The following is a 25,118-nucleotide window of genomic DNA, read 5'->3' on the forward strand; positions in this document are numbered from 1 at the left end:
ATGGACAGTAGATCTTTAAGTGAACAGCATGGTAATAATCTTTAGCAAAATTACCTGTCTTGTGATAAATGTAAGACTTTGGACTGATGTAAGACAAAATGGATTTTTCTGTTTGATTTACTGCTGTACAACATTCGATTAAAAAAAATAATCAATATTGCAAAGATTAAATTAATTAACATCAGTCCTAGGAACTCAGATGAAAATGTTCCTAATAAAATATTTGAAGTTTCAGTACTGTTTTTCAAAAAAAAAAAGTTAATATTTTTATTTTCTGTGAGGAAGAAAATACAAGCTCGTTTGTTTGCAGAATTTTTCAGGAGATAAATACTGTGAAAATTGAGTAGGTCAAAACAGCAAAGCAGAGTGCAAATTCATAGCTTGGATATATTTATTGCGAGGGGTCTGCAGGCTGGAAGACAATAACACTGAAATATCCTCACAATGTCTAGAAATGACTCAGATGAACCTCTGGCACAAAGTCCAAAATTCAGGCCTAAAAGAAATAATTCTCTGCTGTTGCTTGTTTCTGGAGGTGCTTAATCTTCCCGGGCGCTTCTTTTTGCGTGGAAAGCTTTCCAAAGTGCCGGCTTTCTGGTTTTGTGCATGGGGAGCACTGCCCTGCGGTGGGCTGCTGGGCACCCGCCTCTGGCTACGCCGGACCAGAGCTTCGGGACCAGGCAGGAGGACAGGGAGCTCCCCACGTGTTTGAGTGGCTTTCCCCAACAGACGTGCCAGGGGAAAAAATGTTTTTGGAACCATTTAAGCTTTTAAAAGATATGCTGGAGGAGACTGGGGAAGCTGAATTTGGTTAGCTTCCACCTCGCGTGCCTTTAGATTAAACTGGGTAATTAGATTGTTATAGTCCATGCATTTGTAATAATTGTTTTACTTTAACATCATAAAAGCCATTTAGGTTTTATTATTAGAGTCCGACTTTGAGAGGAATATGGGTTTTGTGTATCCAAAGACAGGAGCTCACAGGCAATGCCAGGCTGATTCTGCTTGTCATACGCCAAGAGACAACAGCAATAAATGCTGACAGTTTTTCTTGTAAAGTTCTGGGCAGCTGATGTCTGCGATGACAGAACTTTAACTTTAAAGGATATTTATGTGTTAGTATTGGAAGCTTTGCATATTGGTGTATTGTAACACGGTGGGCGTAAGCTGAGGCTCGTATGGTTTTTTGCATGTATCAAAGCTGCCGCCAATGCACTCTGGTTTCTGTAACGCTCTGTGCACCACTTGTTGCAGCAGTTGACTTCAGGCCCTTTTACTTTATCTATCTAACCCAAATATTCAGTTCTGTAGCATAACGGGAAAATGATTGATGGTATGGCTGCAGAATTTGGTTCCGTAAAGTTTCGCTTCAAGATTAATGTTCAGACCTCAGAGCTAATATGTGATGCTGTTTGTTATTCAAGCGGGCATCTCTGCCTCTGTTTTACATCTGCTTTGGGTTTTCAGTGATAGTTCCACAGCTTTGAGAAATGCAAATATATTTGTGGTTTGATGAAAGAGTGTGTCAAGTTACCTGTAAAAATCTGGGGGCTGGAAACGGTATCTTGTGCCTGACTGTCTGAAGTCCCTAGTCGATATAAAGATGTTTTTTTGAAGACAAACATGAAAAGATGTGATCTCTGCTCCAATCTATAGACAGGGAAAAGTCTGCAATGAAAGCTTTTCTCTGGAGGTTTAAGATTTCATACTCCCCACACCCCAAAACTATGAAGTTCAAAGAAAACATTAGCAGATTTTACAAATTCATCAGTTGAGTGTAAAACTGTCTGTACAGGTAATTTGCAAATGAACATAATGGTAGAATAATTTAAAATTCTCAAGATTCATTAACTGCTTTTGAGACTTTCAATTATCTGGCTAAAGGAAGTTTTATTTTCCAATACGCCTTCTCAGTTCCCAGCAATCTGTATTCAAGGACTGACTTACTTGCGGATTTGGGGAGTTTTCTCAGATGAACTGTCTTCTAGAATATTTTAAAGTTTTACATGCACCATTCCAATTCTTTTTTTGTCAACATTTAACAAATGTAAGGATAATGAAATCAAATCCAGCAGCCAAACATGGGGATTTTTCCTGGCTAAAAGTTCTATTCATCACTTTAACATACGGTTCCTAATAATGTATACAGATAATTTAAAAGAGGGCGTCTGTTCTGGTTGTTGTTTTTTTTTTAAATCTTTTTTTTTCTTCCAGGAACCATATGGAGATGTGACAGAAAGGAGACTCCTTCGAGAAAAGCTGAAATGTAAAGACTTCAAATGGTTCTTGGAGAACGTGTACCCAGAGCTTCATGTACCCGAGGACAGACCAGGCTTCTTTGGAATGGTACGTGACTGCTGAGAAGGGACCTCCTCGCGGTTCTCTGAGCTCTCCTACTAACTCAGTATGAAGGTATTTTTATGCCAAAATCAGTTTGGGATTTTGGTAGAATTCAGTTAGAATTGGTAGGCTTTAAAATGTGTTTTCTGTCAGAATCTTTGTTCTAGGGGATGCTGTTTATGAAGGAGTTCTGTGAGAGGGTAAGGGAACAGGTAATGTTGCCATGAATTACACCTTCCAAGTGACATCTTGGGAGTGTTAAAGGCAGCAAAGGATGACGGTTTTTATTTCTTGAAACGTTGAATAGCAAAAAAAAAAAAAGAGAACACTGAAGTGTTTTAGTTTTTAGTTGTCAACTTGAAAATAGAAAGAGTGTGCTTTGAAACATGTATTTGCACATTTTATCTGATGAAAACTATGATGCTCTGATGATGGGAAAGAGACCTGGTGCTATGTGCTCCCAGATCATACAGGATCCTCTGTGTGTCGAAACCAACACGTTAATTTTTAATCTGGAGGTCACTTTAGACCAGCACAGGTTCACAAGCAATTTTCATTGGTTCAATATCAGAATCGTCTTCTCCTTTTTTTTAAGAGTCGACAGCTTTCTATGCTATTTGCAGCTTACAAATAAATACAAACTATAGCTCCATGTATATCACATTACTGTAATCTCATTTGGAAGGGAGGAAGGCAGAGATGATGCAGCAAATACCTGCTTCATCTGAAAAATCAGCAGATATCTGCTGCGCGTCTTATTAGGGAGACAAGACTGCACCTTTCTGCCCAGCAAAGATGTATAAAATACCTTCCTGATTACCAATGCCACATCTCCTTAGAAGTACTTCTGCTGGTAACTCAATCACTTTGCACATCCAGCTAAGCTGCGTTCCCACGCTGCTGCATCGCATCCAGCCCGTATCACAACAGTCTTGTTTTGCTGCCATCTGCGCTTCGGTTCCTTGGTCTCTGCTGGATCTCCTTCGGTGCGGGAAAAAACCTGATCACTGTGGGTGTACAAGACATACAGGAACCAAGTTTCCCCACCATCTTCCCTAATAGCTTTGTTACCTGTTGAACGAAAAAGATCCTAGTGTGGAAACGCTGCGTTTTCCCGTAGGGAGCTGTATTTCCTACGGGGAGCTGCGGGAGCTCCCGTAGGGAGGGAGCGCATCACTTGGCAGCCAAGCCCTCGGGAGTCTCGCAGGGAGGAGCCACCCTCCTCCATTCGTCTTGGAGCTCGCACTTGAGTTCATATCTCTGTGTGATCATTGGCATGAAAGGTAATATCCACCATTATCCGGTACCTTGAACAGACCCCCGTACAGCATTGGTTTGGTTTTTTGTTGTTTTGTGTGTGGTTCGCTAACTGACAACGTCAGGGACAGTTGAAGCAATAAGATATTACAAGACTTACCTTCCAGGCTCATTTCAGTAACCTTATCCTCCCCTCCGCCTCCCTCCTTCACTCTCCAAAACAAAGCCTAGACTGGTGGCAGTGATAGCACTTTAACCTCCTGGGGAGAAGAAGGGATTTGTGCAGTTTCTTTCATGATTTAACTGCACGTGTCATCCTCAGGAAAGGTGTTGACAATACCTAGAAATAATAATTCTTGTTCAGAGCTGCTTGAGGTATCTACAGCATAATTTAAGTGTGCTCTATATATTTCTCTAAAAACAATTCTTAAATACTGTCATCTAGTTGTGAGCATAATAAGAATACACGGGTTTTTTTGGCAGGAAGAATTTAAAATGTGATTAAAGTACAGTTATACTCTAAGGCAGTGACAGTGCAAAAATGACACCTACTGATTCAGCTGATTTGTGGATATTGAGTCCCATCTGCTAACTTCAATGAATCATTGATCGTGTTCTTTACTCCTGCCTTAGCTGTGTAGTGCTTTTCTGGTTCACAAAAATGCTGTGTCTAAGTGTGTTGGCTTTGTTAAGAGCTTGGCTTAGTGTAAGGTTATTTAACTGTTCAAAGAGATTTCAGAGGGATATGGAGATTTCTCCCTCCCTTTAAATTTTTTACACGGAAGTTGAAAAATCTTTCTAAGATTACCCATAGGTCAGCCATATGTTGCTGCAATAAATGCAACAATTACTGAGCAGCATTCAATGCCATGCACTGACAAACAGACGCTTGTGCTGCATTTTTTTCTCTTGATATGTAGATAAAAATATCTATACTAAACTTGGTTGTCTAAAAATTTAGCTGCGTAAAACTTTATTTAAACATACTGAATTTTGAATATTTTTACCTGAGCTATGATTGCATTCTTATAAACTGCCTGAGGCCTAGAAATGAGGGAAATACCTTCTTATTTGTCCTTGGGCTCCGTGCAGCTTTGGAACTTTGTGTGGGACATGAACTAAACCTTTTGACTTTAATAATTTATTTGGGGGACGGGAGGGAGTGAAGCTGGTAGGCACTTAGTGGGTTAAAATAATAAGATGTCAGCATTTCTGGAAAGGCTGATAATCCCTTTTAGGTTCTTGTGTAGAGCACCGATGTCTCTCTCTTTCTGGCATAGCATCCAATTTGGCCATCCTTGAGCATGTGCTTACTGGCAAAGTGTATACTGTACTTGTGCTTCAGCTGGTGTGAAATTTTAAAAAGGCTTGAACCCCAGGTCTGTGCAGATTGCCCGCCTAGATAGCCCAGACTGGGTCTGCTTAAAAATCTTGGCTGCCCTGGGAAGGGATGGCGTGGGCACCTCTAGGAAGAACTTTGAGCCTTTAATATTAGTACTGTGACATTGCTGCATTGTGCAGCTAGGTCAAGACAGAGAAACTGGGCAGCTCTGTGATCTTTTCATGTTATTGGTGACTGTGGAAATGCACGACTGCAAAGCAAGGGAATAGTCAGGGTTCCTCTCCCCTCTAAGGGATACTAAGTATTGCTGGCGTTCAGGATGCATATCTGAGTGTAAAGATTATGTCAGCCAGTGAATTTGGCTTTGAACTTGGCATCCAGATTGCTTTTAAAAGACAGTGTTGACACAAAAAATCAGGATTTTATCTCTGCTTTTCTTTAAGTTTGATCACTTGGCAGTGTTATGTTCTGATTTGAGAAGTTTGTCTTTGTTCTTCTCAAACAGTTTCTAGCTGATCTTTCTTCCAGCTGAATGTGAAGCAACTAAGCTGATAGATGTCTATTGTGACTATGTAACTGATGGCTCTTCTCACCACCTATCCTTAAAGGCATCTGCGACTGACTGAATCAGTTGGGAGATCAAAAACTTGAATTTTTCTATTGGCAGCTTCCTTCCACATTTTCCCCCAAGACCATTTCTTCTTCAATGAATTTCCAAACTCTTAGTCATAATTTTCTTTTAATTTAGACCAGATTATAACCTTAACAAAAAAAAAAAGATTAGGAAGAAAGATTTTAAGCCTTTAAAACTGTGAATAATTTTGTTTTGCTGTGACATGAAAGACAACATTTTGGAAATTATCTAAATAACACATTATATATATGGACAGGCTTACAGAAGAAGAGATGTTAGCTATGTGGCTTAAGTTTGTAATTAAAGAGACTATTGCGTATCTGTTGTTACAAGTTCTCAGAGGTATCAGGCTCCAAAACAGCCTCCTCTAGGGTATACCTCTGAAAGTGCATTATAATACAGTTTGTAGAGCTGCCACTTGAGACTGAATTGTTTACCCAACTGAATTGGTACCCAAGATTATGGCTGGCTAGACCTGGAGATCTGATGCCTGTCACAGGAAAATATGCACCACTCCGTTGGTTGTACAGCCTCTGATAGCTTGAGACAGACTTTTTTAAAGGAAGTGGGAGAAATTCAAGTGCTTGATATTAATCTCAAGTGAACACACCATCACTTGAGACATGTGCTTGTATGTCCTTGAGCCTCCCAGAGCGATCTGGACTTGCTGGGGTGAGCAGCTGGAGTCCAGCAGCAGTGTCTCATCATCAGTTCCTTCAAAGGATCTTAGTCATCAACATTGTATACCCATTTCAGCATCATGCTTAAGAAGTTAACAGAAATCTGAGGATATTCACAAGTTTTTTTCCAAAAGGGTGATTTGAAAATGGCATACACTCAGTAAAATCATTCCCTGTGACTTCTTGGATTATCTTTGAGGTAAAAGCTTACGCCTGGTCAGTACCATGAAGCTGTTGGCTTGCTACAAATTCACATCTTAACTGTGTCCCACCGTATCATCTGCCCATACCACTAATACATAAGCACCAATGCCACTGTGGCGGAATAAAGAGGATTCTGATCTATTTTGTGGATGAAGAGAAAGGTTGGCTGTGCTCCACTGGCTGTATTTATCAACTAATGTAATGAAGTTTTAATGTCAAAAATCTGTTGTTGATGCTTTGCTTAGGATTTTATCTTTAAAAAAAACCCAAACTAAGAATTATTTACAGAATGCCATCTGTATTGTGTTGTTATATGCAAGTGTCCAGATGTTAGGAAACAACAGATTTAAATTTCTCCAAGCAGTAAGGGATAAAGGTCTGAGGTGAATATCTCAGTAGTTGGCGTTTATTGCTTGTCCCAGTCTCCAAACCAAGCGGTAACTAAATGGTATTGTAGAGTACACCTGCAACGTTTCAGCAGGAGGCAAACGTTGTAGAAAGACCCAGCCAGTTAATACTGCATGGGCAGAATCTTTTAAAACTGAACTATGTCTTTTCATGGCAAGGTGATCAACATTGTTTCTTGCTTCTGTTTCTCTAATGCAGCATTCTGCAAAAGAATGAGGTAAGTCATGGAGAAAATTTTGTTCTTATTGCATGACTTATTTATGGTGGATATGGGAACAAAGATTGCTTCAGAAATGAATGGATGATTACTGTTTTGATAGAGCTGTTGCATGTAAAAGGAACTTAAACTGTGTATTCTCATTTAACAAGAAAAAATACTACTTTCACAAATTCTCTCATACCTTTTTCTGCCTTGGAACAGAGGGCGGTTTTTTTTTTTTTTTTCCATAAATGGTGCTGTGATCGGATTTTCAAATCTGATTATTTTCAAATCTTTGTCATTTCCGATCAGGTCATTTAACAGCTTAGTATGCACTATTCCCACAAATTAGGTCTTGAATATCTTTTAGGCTTCCTGATGAAGCGTGGGTATAAAAGAACATCTACCAATGTCTGATAAAACAAACTAAAAGAACCAGGTTGGAATATGGACTGTGTATGTTTAGGAATATGTCTGCACATATCACAGGCATTTATGCATGAAAGAGAAAAATGAGAGAACATACGTGGTAGCATCCTGGGAGTACAGGCTCAGTTTTAAACCATCTGAAATGAAGCTTAAATTAGTAATCTTTTACACAGCTTTTGCTTTCTTGCCTGTATTTGGGCATCGAGTAACATGCGTAGGAGAGTTAGCGTAGTTCTGGTGGTGCACGGCATTTTGAAATAGGTTATTTAAAATTCCAGGCCACATAGGGGAGCATGTGCCGGGGACTGACAGCAAAGAACACGTGCTCGGAGCAGTAGCGAAGGTGTTGGGCTGTCTGGAAGGGCACCACGGATAAGGGCTTCGCTGCGTTTATCATCCCTTGGAGCCAGTAGACAGTCAGGCAAAGTCATATGTTATTAAACATACTAATAAGAGACCCTCTGATCCTGAGGACAGCTGCTGACAACAACCAAAACCGATATATGTTTTTAGAGATAGAATTACCATTTTTTAAAGGGTTATGACTTTAAGTTGACATTTCTTGGTGTAGAAGGGAGAAACGTGAGAAGCTTATTGTTTGGTTTATGTAGTTCCATGGTAGTGTTAAAAATCATCTGTAAAAGACGCTTTTCTTTCCTGTTTTTTGTAAGTTTAATTCCTGCCTCGTGTTATGAAGGTAAACAAAATGTCTTCTTTTGACAGCTCGAGGAGGGATGCAGTGGTCTAGCGTGTTCCCATCAAACTAAGCAGTGCTTTCTGTAGAAAGGGTACCCAGGGTACCATATCTTTCGCTTCTGGTGAACTTGGGCGCTAAAACTAAGGATGAATTTTATCATACACCAAATTGAGATGTTAGTTTATCCCGTACTGACAAATTACACCGAATGCATAGTGGAAACATGTTCAGAGAGGAATTACGAGGCAAAACCTCTAAGGGTAGGGCTTCAGTCCTCCGTTCGTACGTTTGGCTCCCACAGGAGAGCCTCATGGCCCCAGCAGACCTGCAAGGGGCCCCAGGCCGTGGCGGCTCGGTGGTCCTCCCCAGCCCCGCAGTGTATTGCTGTTGCCTTGGGCCGGCAGCCCAGGCATGCACAGCGCCAAAAGCTTGGCTGTCTTTCAGCAGGAGTGGGCATGAAGCAGTGGAAAGAAAACATCGGGTAGCAATAAAAGTAGAAGTTGGGAAAGCAAAATATATGTAGAACATGAGTATTTAATTTTCCAACTTGTGTGGTTTGCTCTGTTGGTGGGTTTGGGTCCTGCGGGGTTTGTCTTGTTTGTTTGGTTTTAGCCTTCTGCAATCCCTTCGTGTCCATTCATTCTCCACATTAAAAACTGAGCATGCAATTATCACGACTAGGGAAGAGCGGCGAAATTACACCTTACTGAAGTAATCTTCTGAGATTTACTCTGCTTATTCTTTTTGTCTGTGATATAATTACACTCAGTAACGGAGGCATTCAGCTTGAACCTATGTTTACAGAACCTGTTTTGCTCTGTGTAATTTTAAATTTGGTTAAGTGGCTAATACTTGGAGTCAGTAATTGTTATGGCATTGTTTACCTTATTTTCAGTTACTTTTGCCTCCTGAATACTTAAATGCAAATCCTTGTTAATTAGCCTGATGTTTTTAAAATCAGGTAACTTAATACTTTAAAATTTAATCTAAAAGTTATGCACTATTGTGTCAGAGATCAGCAACACTGGTAAAGAATGTCTAATATCACACTTAGTGTCTCTTTCCAAAGATGTATCTTACCCACTTTCATGCTTTCTGGTCTTAAAATTTGTCTGCTTGTTCAACCTCAAGAGGGTACTGGAGTCCTTTCAAGAACAAATCCTTCTACTGTCTCCCATTTGACAAACTGAGAAAAGTATGTAGTCATCTTTTCACAAGAAAATTGAACAAGTAGATCCTGGGGGGGTGGTGGTGGGGGAAGATATGGCAGACTCTTTTGTTCCGCATGAGTTGCTGGCTTGTTGGGTTTTAACACGGCTTTTCATAGTTCCTATCTACTTCATTTGCAAATACACTGGAACACAGTGTTGTTCCTAGGGGAAGCCATCGTGTCTGGCTGCTTCAATGCCCGAAGTCAAGACTAGTCCCAACAGTTTTATTTCACATTAGTCAGAGAGCTGTTGCCATTGGATCCATTTGATCTATTCCAGTTAATTTGCACCAGCTCTGGGATATAAACCTCACAGCCCAGCAGGATGGGTGTAAAGTGACTGCAGCATATCTTCCTTACTTTAGATTAATACTTTAAAATATTCTTTTGTTTTGATTAGCTGAAGAATAGAGGAATGGCAAACTTCTGTTTTGATTATAACCCTACAAATGAACATCAAGTAACTGGACACAGGATCATACTGTACCCATGTCACGGCATGGGACAAAATCAGGTAAGATTTATGTTATATTTTCATTTTGACCAACACTATGGTTGTAATGTAAAAAAGTGCGGTAAAGGCATTGCAGTAGAGCTGAGAGAATATGTTGCCACAGTGAGGTGATCTTAGATCCAATTTTGATTCTTTTAATTTTGATGTATCTTCAGGTCAGATTTTCTTCTTTCTGAAGACCTGTCTACCCAGACCAGGGAACTCATGCATACCTTAATTATGCCTTTCCACAGAGCTCATTAGCAGGGGTTAGTAGCACAGCAGCACGGCTATAGTGCTTATAGGCCAGTGTTTGCTCATCTCCAGCTGGTCTTGGGCAGACCAGCACATCTCTGAACTTTTGTCTGTCCACGTCTCCAAAGCCCTTAATAACGTTGCAAACCTCACCTAGTTCTGCCTGTGTCTGTCATCGTGCCACTTTCTCTTGGTGCTTGTCTATCTGTGCAGGAGGTTTTGGATGGCATCTTCTCCTGTACTCCATTCCACAGAAATGTCCCCCTGGGCTTGGGCTCCGGAATCCTGGAGAGCAGGGATCCTCTCTAACACTTTCATTCTTGCTCTCTTGGTTTTAACTTCTGAAGCTGAAAGTTCTTGCTGGTGTCTTTCTCCATGCGGATTGAAACTGTGCGCAGCAATGGTTAGTTATGATACCCATAAAGCTCTCTGTATAATGTCGTGGTAAAAGTGTTGTGGGGCACCGTGTGCCCATCTACAGTGGCCATTTTGCATGGTTTTGAGTGGCCACCTTCTAGAATTGCGGTTTGGTGTTTGATGTGTGGCATGTAACGCGTACTTGCCTATCTAGCTTGATTTTTGGTTTCTAACCCAGATTAGACTATATGGCATGCTCCTAGTGGGGAGGTGTGGAGAAATATGTAGGGTCTTGTTGAGGGTAAGTACCTAACCCAATGACAGTTTGGGTGGCTTGACTGTTTGGGGTTTTTTAAGGAAATTAATCCAAACATTCAGTTAGGAAAGGAAAAACAAGTTTGGAAAAGAACCAGACATGTGGCAAATAAGCAGTGTATCTGTTATCTTTCTGAACTCTGCTTTAAGAAAATATAAAAGCTTGAGGAGTGAAAAATAAGTCTGTACTGAGCAGAAAGCTTCTAATATGAATTACATTTTAAGTGAGCAAAGGAAATCAAACAATAGTCTGAGCACTGTGCTTTGGATCTTAAAAGAAAGTAGATTTGTCTCTGATAGCAAGTTTATTGCCTGAAGTATTAGAACTATTATTTAGTATTATTTATTAGTTTATGTCTAGTTTGTGTCTTAACTTTCCTAATGTTTCTGTCCTGGAGGCCAAGATGCAGGGGAAGGTAGGAGGAGAATCTTGTGTCATAAAAGCCAAAGGATCTTGGTACTGACAGATACATGTCAAGCACGCTAAGCCATGTCACACCAACCCATTTTACTCCCTCAGTTCAGCTCCATGCCCAAGTTAAGCATACTTCTATACACCTATATAGAAGATAGCCTAGTTAAGCCACATCCTTATGAGGAAGAGTTGATTGCTTTTGTAGATTAAGAAGTATTTAATGTATGGGATTACATGCTCACATGCAAAAGGTGTTTATAGATTTTTTTTTTCCCCTGGTATTACAGACTAAAGAGAGGAAAGGGGTTGAATCTTTTTGTGTTTCTCTGAGCAAAAAAAGTTTATTTAAAGTTTATCCCTTCCACCAAGAAAAAATAAAGACATAGGGTAAAAGGTGAAAGCAAAAGAGAAGTACAGTTTAGAGTTGAATTGTCATGAGATGACATTTTTACAGTTATCCTTTGTTTAGCTAGCACTGAAAGATTAAGTGAGTTTACTGCAAAGATATCACACCACTGCATATTAATAGTTCTTACATCTCCAGTGATGGTGCGATGCATCCACGTACCTGCGATAGCAGGCACCGCACTGAGAGCTGTGCAATTACTGCTCCCTCTGCTGGCATCCAGGCAGCAGAAGGAAGGAGAAATGGAAAAACTATCTGACTGCAATATAAACTGAGAAAAGAAAATATGAGGTGAGACAAGAGAATTGCAGAGTCTGAGGAGGGAAGGCTAAACACAGGAAATGGGCAAAACAATATTAGTGAAATGGGCAAAAGGCATGGGAGAGCTGATGGGAGTCAGGGAAAGGGGGCCAAGGTGACAGAGGGCAGAAGAATTTTGGGACAGAGGTAGGGCAATAGGTGAGAAGCGGGGCATGTGCGAGGGAGTGTGGAACAAGCAGAATCACTGGAGACCCATTTAGTGGAAAGGGGCAGGGGGACTGAAGGTGGGAGCAGAGGTACCAGCTGGCAAGTGGGGGCACGAGTAGGGGTGACAGGTAGTAGCTGCAGGAGAAGTAATGGACAGTAGGAAGAGCTGCAGGTGAGGGAAGAGAGGGAGGCTAAAATAAGATGTAGAAGCACAAGTGAGATGGGAGGTAGAAACCAGGATTGCTGAACTTGCACCTCCTTTTTCTGGCTCACAAATAGCCATGAAACCTACCAGCAGGACATTTCTCTCCATTTCCTTCCTGTCACCCTGCCCTTTTGACAGTCGTTCTTAAAAGGTAACAGGCTGTTCCTGGTGGTGTGAATTCCTTAGCTCAGTTGGCAGGCGACAGTGGCAGGACCAAACAGGTCAAATCTCCCACATGTACATCTACTGCTGTCAGCTGATGGAACTGATGGTGACAAGGTTAGTCATTCTCTAGTTGTATCAACGCTGAGGAGAGCAAGGCACTTCACCCCAGAGTTTCATAGATGTTTGCTGACAACAGGCAGCCCTTAACTTCTGTTTTGTCCTTGGAAGGGAATCTGCTATCCTAATCCCAAGCTCTTCTGCCTGCTCTCCTCCGGTCTGCCCTCATCACTCCATTCATTACCTATACACAGCTTTAGCAGCAAACCCTCATTACAAAGCTTCACTCCAGTCCCCTGTGCTGCACCACATCACAGACAGCTCCAGTTTCTCCACTCCGTGCTGTTTAACACTTTCTTTTCCATGCTGGCTGGCTCCTAGTCCCTTCTCTAACACCCTTGCTCTGTCTGTCCCCTCACTTACTCCTCCTACCAGTTACTATCCACACTAGGTGACGTTTTGCTTCTTTTCACGTGCCTTTCTTCTTTCCTGGCTAGCTCTCATTTTTAATTCTCTAGTCTTCTCATCTCTTCCTTCAGTTGCATTTGTTCTATCACTCATCACTTTCTTCCTCAAATATTGCTCCCTGCTGCACATTCACACTGTCTCATGGTATAAAGGAATGACGTTTATTTTCCGGAGTACAGCTCAGTAAAGTTATTCTCCAAAAATATCTTGATAGGATTTAACATTAATGAAGGTTAACTTGGTCAGCCAAGTATGTGTCTTACACTCCAGTACACCCATCCTCTGGCATGATAGGTAGTGGCAGGTGGCTGTTTATGTAGGGGACAACTGCAAAAGTTCTTTGCACTGGAAGCAATTCCCCGCTTAAAGTGACCTCTGAATATCTGTGTGCGCTGTGCTGAGAGGAGAGAGCTCTCTGCTCTCGATTATTTATAAAGTCCAGCACCTGCTTCCATTTTATGTCTCAGTAAGTAAAACCACTCTCAGAAACTAAGGTCCCTGGTATTTTATTGCTATTTTTCCTTGAATCCTTGGCCTAAGTGAGAGGGTTCCCTTTAGTCCTTCTGAGTTGCTTTTTTGTAAGCAGTAAGAAAGCTAACTGTGGATTGTTTAAAATTAGCGTGTTCATTATAGCAAGAAGGTGAGGATATGACTGTGGTGATAGGAGCTGAGTGTATGTGGAAGAGATGCAGAAAATACACAAAACACTGGCTACTCAGTGCTTGCACCTCAGGCTGCAGATGTGGAAGTGTCTGCCCCGGTAGATGAGAATGAAAGGCTTTGAAATTCAACACCAGTACAGCCCATTGACCTTCATGGTATGGCTGGGAAGCAGTACAGAGGGCACCAATGCATGATGGCAGGAAGCCGACCTGATGTGGTAAGACAATGGGAAACCGCTGAGCAGCCTGCTTTGTCTGACATTACCCCTCCAATATTCCCATTTGCAGCGGGTAGATTTAAGGCAAATAGGGAGAGGCAAACAAAAAGCTTAGCAAAGCCCTTGGGTTTTCTGTGAAAGGGGTATCAGACCTGGTAACCTCTCTGCTGGTTCTACCCATCGAGTGCAAACTTCTTCGTGTGTGCAGAAGAGCGGTAGCCAGGCACAGAGAGGGATGAGAGTGTGTTTCGGGGTCTGGTGAGGTAGCCAAAATCTGCCTCCATCCGTGGTACCACAGAGCACTGATGCAGCTGGAGCATATCCTATAGATCACCCAGAAGCTGCAGGCACTGGGTAAAAGGCCTCATAGAGTTTCCCAGTAGCACTTCAGGGAATGTACTGGTTCTCTGAAGGAAAGAAATGCAATAAGGCTACTAGTTACTGGGCTATGGATCAGTTTGATAATGCATCCTTTCTGCCCACAGAACCCACTGGGCAAGGAAAGAGCACTAATAAACACTTCACCTTTTGAGGAGAAAGAGGTTTATCTCATGTATTACCAGAGCATGAAAAAGCCTGAAGCCTGAAGTATTTATTCCATTTGAAACCGTAAAGGGTAAAGAACTGTATAATTTTCATTGGGCAAGGAGGCAGGAGTTCTTGGTTGCTAATACTATAACCTCAATCCTTCAAGTTACCCAGAAATTAACTATTTTACTTGTTCTTCTCCTCCAAAATCTGGTGCAAGTCCTTGAGAGACCATTCAGGAAAGATGTCAGTAGTAAGGAGCGCTTTGACCTAGTAGCCGCTCCATCTATTCTTGATGCACCTTGTACAATCAGCAGCTTGCAGGCTTTCACTGATACTGTATACAAATTGCTAAAGAGAGTTATACCTAATAAATCCACTAACGAGTAAGGCTCTAAATGTGGCCTTGTAAAAGTGGCAGCTATAAGAAAATGTCCCTCCAGACACAAACTAGCAGGAGTGAAGCTTTTTCTTTATTCAGGGGTCATAGACTTAAAATGAGTGCCCTTATAGCTCACTGTGCTGCCTGAAGAAGCAGGCTTTCCATGTCCCAATCAGATACCAAACCTGGCAACTAAAGCCTGAAGGCTGGGGAATAGCCCCTGCCTATTAGGGTAAAAAATAGTAATAAAAATTGGGCAAATATTATCACAATTGACTTTTGATGATGAGACATTTCTGGCATAAAGCAAATGTCATAAAGGCAGTGCAGCCTACATCATAGGAACAGGTCCTGGAAATAGACTTCAAGGGGAAATCAGAATCTTCTGGGTGTTACGTCAGCAGGTAGACTTCAAACTTGAAGTTGCTTTCTTGAAACACTCACTTCTCTTTATGGCTTACCACAAATGAATGGTGGCACACAGGTTAATTCTCGGGGGTCAGTCACTTGCATCACTGCTGGGGGAAAAAAAAAAAGCCATGAAGCTCTACAGGCTGACGCAGTAGGCAGTGTTGGTCTGTGTACAGCTGCGACAGCCACCTCAGCAGAGAAATTCCTGATTCTGATAAAAGGAGGGGCAGATTTCAGGAAACAACTATCATCAGTGTAGTCTAGATAAGAGCTCTTACACCTGGAAAGGATGACTGCAGACTTTTTGTAATCACACGGTCCTGTTTACATTAAAACCGCATTTCCAGGTTCTCTTTCAAGGTTAATTAGCCTTGGTGGCTGTTAAGGATGGTTTTGTGGTAAGTTCAAGTATATACGACATTTCTGAATTGGTACAGTCCCCTTCACACAGCCTTGCAGTCGCTTTCTCCAGGGCTGAAGCAAAAGAAGAGATTTCTTCTCTCCCTCATCCTTTTGTTGGTTTCCACTAATGCAGCTATACTATTGGTAACAAGCAATTTTCTGATGTGCATAAGACTCTCCTCTACTGAGTATAATCTAAATTAGATCTAAACACATATCCATGCACTACAGTTATCTAAATTATTTACAAGTGTGCTAAATACAAACAACTCTCAAACTCTGACGCTCTTTAATGAAGTCCAAAATCTGGCAAATGTCCATGATAAATAGAAAAATTTTAAGGAAGTCTCCAACCATAATTGCTACAGAAGCCAAGATGTTTTAGAGCACGTTCAGAACACCTGTAGAGTATTGTACAACAAGCAAAGCCAGTAAATTGTCTTTAATAAAATTCTGTTCATGTTTAAAAGCAGCTGTAGCTGATTTGCTTCAAATAATATCTTAAAATTTTATATAATAAAATGCTCATCACCATGCATCCTGAGTACTTTGTAACTGGAAACGAACCTTGACCAAACTGCATTTGAACTACGCAGTGAGCAACTTCTTAATTAAAAGTAACATTGTTTTGTGACAACTGAATTAAGAAGGCATAATGTCAGGCTATAAACTGTTTTCCATCACATTTTTAAGGGTGAACTAGAATGTGAAAGTAGAATATTACAGTCAAATTTTGTAAGTTCTTTAATGCTGGAACGTCTGTTTTCCAGGGCATTTATTCAGCATTTCATACATTTTAAGTGCTAGCAGACTAAAGCAGTGCTGTGGTGAGATTGATTTTCTGTAAAATAATAGGCAAACGGCAGAAGTTAAGGCTCCTTGAATATTTTTGGCAGAATTTCTCTCCACAGTAGCAACTTTAATATGTGAACTTAATTATAGTATCTTAGTATATCCTTCTTATAAATACTTTCTTGTGTACATATGAAATGACTGTTGTCCTTTGTTTCTTCTCTTGGGTTTGTAGTTTTTCGAGTACACATCCCATAATGAAATACGTTACAACACCCGACAGCCAGAAGTCTGTGCAGCAGTCGATTCAGGGACCGACTACTTGACAATGTACTTGTGTCAAGAAAATATCCACAATATTCCTGAAAACCAGAAGTTCATTTTCAGAGAGGTAAGTGTGCCTGCTTAGTTTTGTGTTTGTTTTTCGGGGGAGTGGGTAGAAGGAGAATTGTTGAGTTTTTTTCTTTTTATCTTACTGCCTACACATCATGTAGGCCACAACATTGGCATAGATCTCTGGGAGAAATACGCTATCTTGGCTTTTAATATCTGAACACAGAACCAGGGTAGCAGCAGTGTGCAGGTGAAGAGCATGCCAGTCAAAGAATAGAAAGATGAGAGGAAGGAAAGCGCCCTTCTTAACCTCAAAAGAGCTGGAAAAGTTGGCAGAGGTCTCTCTTTGCCCAATCCACATCAAGCGTGCTCTGCGGGCTGCTCAGTTCTGTCTCACATCTCACCCCTACTTTCTTCTGAGAAATGAGGTGCCTCCGTATACCCCTTCCCCAGCCAGTCTCATTGCTGGCCTACTTCTGCTCTCCTTTCATGGACTTCTTTTATTTCCCAGTATTCAAACCACCATATATCCCTGATACTTCATATACCACCATTACTTTACACTATTCCCTCCTTTTGAGCAGCTAGCTGCTGCTTCTCCTCTGCAAACCATCTCTCGTGACCCTTCACGTGAGCACCAGAAGTGCTCCCTGAGCCTTTCTGCAATGTAATGTGCAGTTGTGTAATTTGATGCACCATCAAAAAATACCTTCTGCAATACTCCTGCCCCTACACAGGATGCATCTTACTGGCTGTGGGGACTCAGCAAATCTGTACCTCTATTCTTTGACCTTAATGCCTACTCCCAAAGGGAAGAAATATTGATAAGTATGGAGTAAATTTAATAAACGTAACGTGTGATCTTAGAAAACCTTGTGTTTAGTAGTTTTTAATCTCTAAAGGAGTTCCTGGATGCCTGAGAGAAAATAAATTGGATGAAAAATGATGGCCTTGGTCAGGTTCTGGAGTGTTATTATTTGGCTAAGGGAAAAGGTCACATAATATATCAAAATGGTATATTTACATAAGGTGTCTGCATAATGTATCTAAACTCTACAGGCTCCACAGTTGACAGATTTCATGCTTAGGTACTACCACCAGTGATAGGTGGCAGAGTAAATTCTAAAGAAAAATACAAAAACTTCTGTCCATTCACTAAATCTAGTCCAGACTGAAGCTCACAGTGATATTACTGAGTAAAACAAAATATTCAGAAGGCTGACTTTATAAATGATGTTTCATTTTTAATGCTGACTTTTAACAAAATTTTTCAAGGTCATATGCATTAATCCCCAAGATGACGTATGACCCTCAGGAAATAATTGAGAAAACACAGTTTTGGAATATATCTGTTCCCACTGCATTCCTAACCATTAACTTTTAGCATCTGAAACTTTAGGAAGTATTTTAAATCTTCTTTCTTCCTCGTGATCACTTTGTGCCTGTGTGTGATTTGAATGTACTGCTCTGCTCCAATTCCTCCTCTTCTGTTGCATTAAATCAAAATTACCAGTCCCCACCTTTTAAGGCAAGTGATGGGTGAGATATCAGCACCACATTTCTCTTGCTTTGTGCGGAGAAGTGTCAGACGCTGTCCTTATAGATGTAGCATAATCAAAGATTCAAATAGCCTTCCCAGCAGCCTGGCAAGAATTAAGGTCTTACGGGCACCGAGTCAAAAACAAGCGAGGCAGATATTGATTAGTCCACTCAAAAATTTGAATTATCACAACGGAAACGGGAAAGTCATTCAGCAGCCAAGTCTGTCAGCAAGCCCGTGAGCAAGCACGCGCTGCTGGGCATTAGGGGCTGTGGCTCAAGGCGCAATTAGTGCGGTACTCCTGACGATGGGAGGAGCAGACTTCCAAAGGAGTCAAGGTTATGCTCAGAAACATGGAGTTGGCATTTTTCTTTTGAGGCCGCCAGAGGCTTTGGAAGTGGTTACGTGTGGGAGTGTCACCAGGGCCAAGGGAATGGTCTCGGAGCAGGGCGGTTCTCCACAGCTGGCTACGCTGCCTTTTTGCAGCTCGCTATCCTAGTTGACAGAGCTGGAGACGAAATGATCTCGGAGACTCACATAATAGGAGGGCCTGAGGCCTCCAAATGTGTTTTTTAGGGAATCTGACTGTGGAGACCTGTCAGACCTTGCACCTTTGAGGCAGCTGTGCTGCCCTCCAGCAAAGCAAGCCAACTCCACACACACCTGCAGGCAAGGGGCACACTTAGATATTTTTGCCTTTTCCACTAAAAATATACCCTGTGAAGAAAGGGGAAATTTTTTTTGCTAAAAGTATATCCAGCATCTACACTTAACTAAGAACATTTTACTTGCAAGATGTGCAGTACGTTGATGAATTTGGGTGACGCCTGTACTCGGCTTTGTTTTTTCTGCCCATATTCTGGTGGAGTAATAAAAGGCAATGGAAGTGAATGAAGTTAGCACATTCTTTATAGGCTCAGATGTCAAGACACGAATCACTCTAAAGCAATGTTAATGTAGGTTTAAAAGCAAGGTCGTTTGATAAAGTTTCAGAGATCCTCAAGTTAGGCATTTTGGCTTCACTGCATGGCCCCATGAGAAGGGTATGTGTGATACTTACTTGTTCCTAATGTCTTCTGTTACTTTGAAAACACAGTGATGTGCCTGTAGTTTTTAAGACCTGAAAAGCAAAAATTATTTCTGTCTTTTGTAGGATGGTACCCTGTTTCATCTACAGACTCAAAAGTGCGTACAAGCCGAGTCAAATGCTTACGATGGTAACCCAGCACCATTGTTACGACCATGTACGAACTCAGACTACCAAAAGTGGTTCTTCAAAGAAAGAAGTTGATACAGATGTCATCTAGGATATAGCCGAACATGTAAATGTGCTCTTTCTAGTCAGCGGTTAGTCAGCCTTTTGAAAATCATGAGTGATATATTTTTGTATGGAAAGAACTGTAATTAGTTTACAAGCCTTGGATTTTGCTTTCTGAAGCATTAAAAGGCATTGAGAGCAATGTAAAGTAAGTGCAGTGGCTGTATCATGCCACACGCTCCTCCTCTTTTCTCTTTATTTGGCAGCTACATAACTGCTTCTGAAGTGTCTTGGGTTCTTTTCACAAGTGACAATATATTTTTTTTAATCTAATGTGTGAAAGTAAGGCAGTCAAAATAATTGCACTAATGTTATCTGCCAATAACTTAAAATGTTTATTTTTCTACTAAAACATTCTGCAGTTGGGCCTTTTAACAGGTAGTAGTTAATAATTCTTGTTGCCTTTTAAATACCAAGAAGGTAAACGTAGGCCAGATTCTGCCCTAAGTGACTATCACAAAACCCTCACTGAAGACAGTGTGGATTTGCACATGACGGCAGAGTAGGTCTGCAGGGTTTTGCACAAATAACACTCTACATGCATACAGATTGCACATGCTTGACAATACTATACATTAAATGTTGTGACAATTTTAGATGCTCATGGCACTTGGCAAGTTTCTAATTGTGCTTAAGTCTGGTTTGGGAGTAAAATGGGGATTTTCTCATCTTTCTTAAAGAAATAAGGCAACAATATTTAAAGGTGATGCTCTGCGAAAAGCTGTTAGGGTTCACATGAATCTAGCGATGCGACTATGTCCCAGACTGCACAACTTACTTAACGTTATGACGATTTTCAATGTGTGTAAAACTTGCAAGATCAGACCTAGCAATAATTCTTGTGACAAATTTCAAAATTACAGTTAGAGAAAATGAATCTAAGAAATTGTATCTTTCATTAAATTTTTAAATGTTTAAATGGTTCATATAAAAATGATTATATAAACAAAAATGGGTTTGCAACTAATTGATATGATATGCAGCTGATATTAATACAAAAAGAATTGTGTTTCAGATATAACTTGTATTTTGTCTGGGAACTCCTTTTCTGGTAAGTTGGCTGTATCAACACACATAGTCCTATTGAAAACATGGGGTTTAATTTGCACCGGTAGAAGATGTTTTCTGCAGTGGTGTGTGGGATCTGCCTTACCCAATCAGACAAGTAGCATGTATAGCAATGTATTTGGTCATTGACCATCATCATTACAATGTTGATGAAAAGGGTTTCAGCTCATAAGGAAAGTTTCTTTCTATATCAGCTAGAGGTATGCTTACGTGTAGAATCGTGAAAATTTCAACCTTTTTCCATCAGAAGTCTTGGCATCTGTTTCGATTAGTTTTGGATGGATTTTGTAATTTGCCTTTGTTCATGTTTTCTATAAAAAATGTACAGCCTTTTCTTTGAATCCTCATAAGCTCATGCCATTTTGGCATACCTATTTATATGATTAGGGTGGTATGGGGGGGAATTTCTGCCTGTAGGAGATGCGTACATAGGTTCTTCCAAGGTCTTTCTAAACCCATGTAGATAGAATGTTTTTGTGAGCACCTTTAAAGTTTTGTCTCTGTGGGCTGGACTGATGAAATTGGTGTTAGAATTAATAAAATATTTTGTGATTCAGTAGAGTGGGAACTGTCTTTACAACTTTTTTCTTTTTTTCTTGTGGTCAGTGGTTTTCTTTTAGTCATTTCTCTGATCTCTTAGGCTCTGATTCCTGCAGCACTTGGGAGAAGACAGCTTTATTTTATGGTCTCTCAAGTTCCCTTTCCTGAACTCAGTAATGCTTCTGTTCACCTGTTAGCACTTTGTGGAGCCACAAATCAAAACTGGGTGGCTGCATCAGAGAACTGTGAGAGCTCCAGCAACACAGCAAGGATTTTCTATTCATTTCTGCTCTGCCTTCTTGACTGTTGATTGAATTACATTAGTAAGTTAATGAGGGCCCAGCTATTACAATTGTAGACAAAATTCTCATTGACCTCCATGGTCAGTGAGGTTTTCTTAGTTTTGGGACTTCCAAGATTTCATCATCAGGTGGTGTTACGCAAGTGAAACAGTAATTGGAAATGATTTTCCATATGTCTACCCACTCTGCACTTGTGTAGAGTGTTTTGGGCTTCTAGTTACACGCAGCTGAGCAGTTTTCTCATATGCCAGCAAACCTGCTAGCCTGGGCTGAATATTTGCTAGGCAAACACAGTCATGCTGAGTTCAAAAGCAGACACTGAACGTAGCAATGTCACCAGCTTGCTCCCCTTATGTTGGCCTTTTAGTCCATCTACTTACCATTTTTTCTCGATACCCTTTTCTTCTTCTCATCTCACTGGAATTGTATTAATGTCAAGCTTCAAGTTGGGAGGGTGAAAGGCTCTATGAAGCATCTGATTGACAATGCACATCTTCAAACTTCCTTTTGCAGGAGATCAGGGCTACCTGTTGAGGAATGGACTGTGGACTTTGGGCTTCTCCTGAGTAGAGAAGGGTCTGGATGCCCCACAGAAATGGAAAAATTGGAGGACTTCAGTCACAAATTGATACTTCATCTGGTTCTGGCCTCCTAGGGCTCTCTTTGAAAAAGCAAGAGAGAGGAACAATTTCCACATGGTCCAAATCAAGAACCAGTAGGTCCCCCCCCTTTCTTAGTATTAATCTTCCTTTTATACTTAGAGCTACGTGTTTCTTTTCCCCTTTGCCACTAACTGTGTGAAGCACCCATAAAACCAAAACTTGCAACTCAAGCTTATTGATAACCTTAGATTAAAATAATGGGATACCAGCAGCGCACACTGGGAAATCATCCTTCTTCTGTTTTGTACCATCACTCTGTTCAAAACAAGAAAGGACAGTTTAAAACATAGAGAGATCAATCGAACAAGTTGTCCTAAGAAGGTATTGTCCCAGCATACAGTACGCCATATAAAATTGTAGGGTAGAGCTAAAGAAATCTGTCTTCAGAAGGGATTTTACTCCTTCCCCAGTGCCTTGCTGTGATTACAACCCCTCCCATGTTTACTGCCCTTTTTTAGGCATTATACTGGATCAGCGTGATTCTGTGTTCTCCCAGGTTCCTTCCCTTCCCCTTGTGATGTTCTTTGGATGTCCATAGGTATGTGGCATATTTGGCATGGTTGAGGCACAAAAGATTAAGCCAGAAGTATTTCACAAAACTAAACTGTGCAAAATGTTTTCCCAATTTTCCAAGTCCTGTGCTGAATACACCTCACGAGGAGAACAGTAATATGCAAGGGGTCTTTAACCTTTAATAAATTACCTGATGGTATTGTCCCCAAAACGAGAATTTGGGGTTGCATGTACTGATTGAACTTCCTGATTTTTTGGAATAAAAAAAAAAGTAATTTTAAAAAAATGCTTATTCCTTAGTCTTTATATTCCTTTATTAAAGAAAAATAAATTGCTATCCAGATTGCAGTCTAGTGCCTAATTCTTTATCATAGTTCCTGGAACTCATCAGGTAGCTATTTTGCCATTATTTTTTTTTCTTTTATTCTTCCACCGTTCTCCTTTCATTTAAACATTGTGGGTCTTCAACGTGGGCTAGAACTTACTGAATTTTCACTTCAACAGAAGACAGTATATGAACCTTCCTTCTAAGAACTAAACCACTAAAACCTCTGTATGTGCAGTCTTGACCGAACCGTTACGAAGGAATTTTAGAGCTTGCACAAACACCCAGGAACAACAGTCATCATTGTATACGCATCGATCAACATGAATTGGAAGCAGTATTTCTTGCTAGCTCTGCTGAAACAAAGACTCAAAACTGTGTTCAATTTTTGTTATATTTATAGGAAGTGATAAGATTTACTAGAAGGGGAAATTCATGTTGGTTGGTAATGCTCGGACTGATGGGATTGTGCTCCTGTTCCCTACGTATGAAAACGAAAACATGGGTCGTTACGCAGTGATGCTGCTGGGTTGGTAATTCAAAATCTGATGTTCTTTTAATTTCATTTGGCTGTCTTAAAGCCTTTAGATTGGGAGATTAATTTGAAATTGAGCTTTGTTCTTGATACCCTGATACAAAGATGTAGCAATCGAAAGGTATAAAGAGACTACAGGGTTAGGATCATGCAGTTGTGTATAAACGCTTGCAACTGTGGGATTTTTTGGCAGTGTTTGAGAATGCCATATATCCTCGTAACAAAGACAGAATTTTGACTGTGCTAGCAGGTTAACTGAGGTAGGTGGGGAAGTCCTCGGGAGGGAGAGAAGGGAGGGATAGCGGAGCTCCCCCCGTTCTGTCGGAGTGCTAGCAGTTGACTGCAACAGCAATAGCTGGGTTTGAATTAGGGCGCTGCAGTATTCTTCCACTTCCCATTTACAGAGAAAAACAATTACGTGTGCATATGCAGTACTAAAATTACTATGCCTAGATCAACAGTTTTCAGTCTTGTTCTTCAATCCGTTACTCACTGACTTTTATATCAATAGACAAGCCTGTTTACACCAGTCCTAGTCAGCACCGACAGGAATGACGTTGCTGGAGATGGCATGCTTCTAGAGGCTTCCAGGATTTCCGAAGGGTGTTGGAGACAAAACGGGGGTAGGACATTCTCGGTGAATTCTCCTAACTCCAAAAGCAAGAAGATGGAAGATGCAGGAAGTGAGTCACTGGCCTGATAGGTAGCGTGACATGTTTCATGTAGCATCAGACCATCTCCCAGAGTGAGAGAGGACTTGCAGCAGATGCAGTTTCTTTCTTGCAGCTGAAGAAAAAGCAGTCAAGGGAGCCATACCGGTACAGATACTTAGACCTGAAATTCATGAATTAGGTACTCTGTGATGAGCAAATGTAAAGAATATATAAAGAACAAAAATGTTAACTATGCATATGCTGTGAGAAGACTTAGTAATAACTGAGAGAAATTGGAAATGATCATTAGCAGTAAGACAGTTGACATAACTGTTTTTCCTGAAACGTAGTTGAAGGATTCACATGATTGAAATGCTGAAGTGACTGGGTAACATGCCGGGAAGAAAATGACATTTGATTTTTGAGCAAAGAGAACAGGATTTACAATTCTTGTGAACTGATATTTTAGCCAACAAGGAATAAACAGATACAGAGGGTGTCTGGTGTAGACCACCAAATAAGAATATAAAGCCTTTTTCCATATCAGATAAAGGATGTGTGCTACTTCAGAGGATTTCATCCTAGGGGATGCACTTTACCAATTTCATGGTAGCAAAACATTCTGGGGATTTCTAAGGAAAAAAAAGGCAGCTGGGCAGGCAGCTGTGTCTGACACAATCTTTAATAAGCAGTTTGGTGCAATTCTCCTTCAGGGCTCCTTTTGCTTAAAATGAGCTGTTACCTGGGCATTTGTTACACATAAACAAAGGATAGTACCTATGAAAGAAGAAATTTCTCAGTGCTGAGAATTGGAAAGAAGCAGGATTTACAAAATGTGACTGTATGTGTACATCATGTTGAAAACTTACATGTGTACAACATGAAAGTTTTTGATAAGATTGCAAATGGAATATTTAAGTGTCAGAAATA

General features: G+C 40.7%; 1 protein-coding gene across 1 annotated transcript in view; it reads left to right on the forward strand.

The window, feature by feature from the left end:
• Positions 1-25,118, forward strand: part of GALNT12 (polypeptide N-acetylgalactosaminyltransferase 12) — a 52,416-nt gene extending 27,298 nt beyond the window's left edge. Inside the window, exons 7-10 of the mRNA XM_075022766.1 lie at positions 2,215-2,346; positions 9,801-9,914; positions 16,635-16,790; positions 19,426-25,118. Of these exons, the coding sequence (XP_074878867.1) occupies positions 2,215-2,346; positions 9,801-9,914; positions 16,635-16,790; positions 19,426-19,563 (540 nt within the window). The 3' untranslated portion in view covers positions 19,564-25,118. The remainder of the gene's footprint in view (positions 1-2,214; positions 2,347-9,800; positions 9,915-16,634; positions 16,791-19,425) is intronic.

This window comes from Buteo buteo, chromosome 3 (genome assembly GCF_964188355.1).
Source record: "Buteo buteo chromosome 3, bButBut1.hap1.1, whole genome shotgun sequence".
In the NCBI taxonomy this organism is placed as follows: Eukaryota; Metazoa; Chordata; class Aves; order Accipitriformes; family Accipitridae; genus Buteo; species Buteo buteo.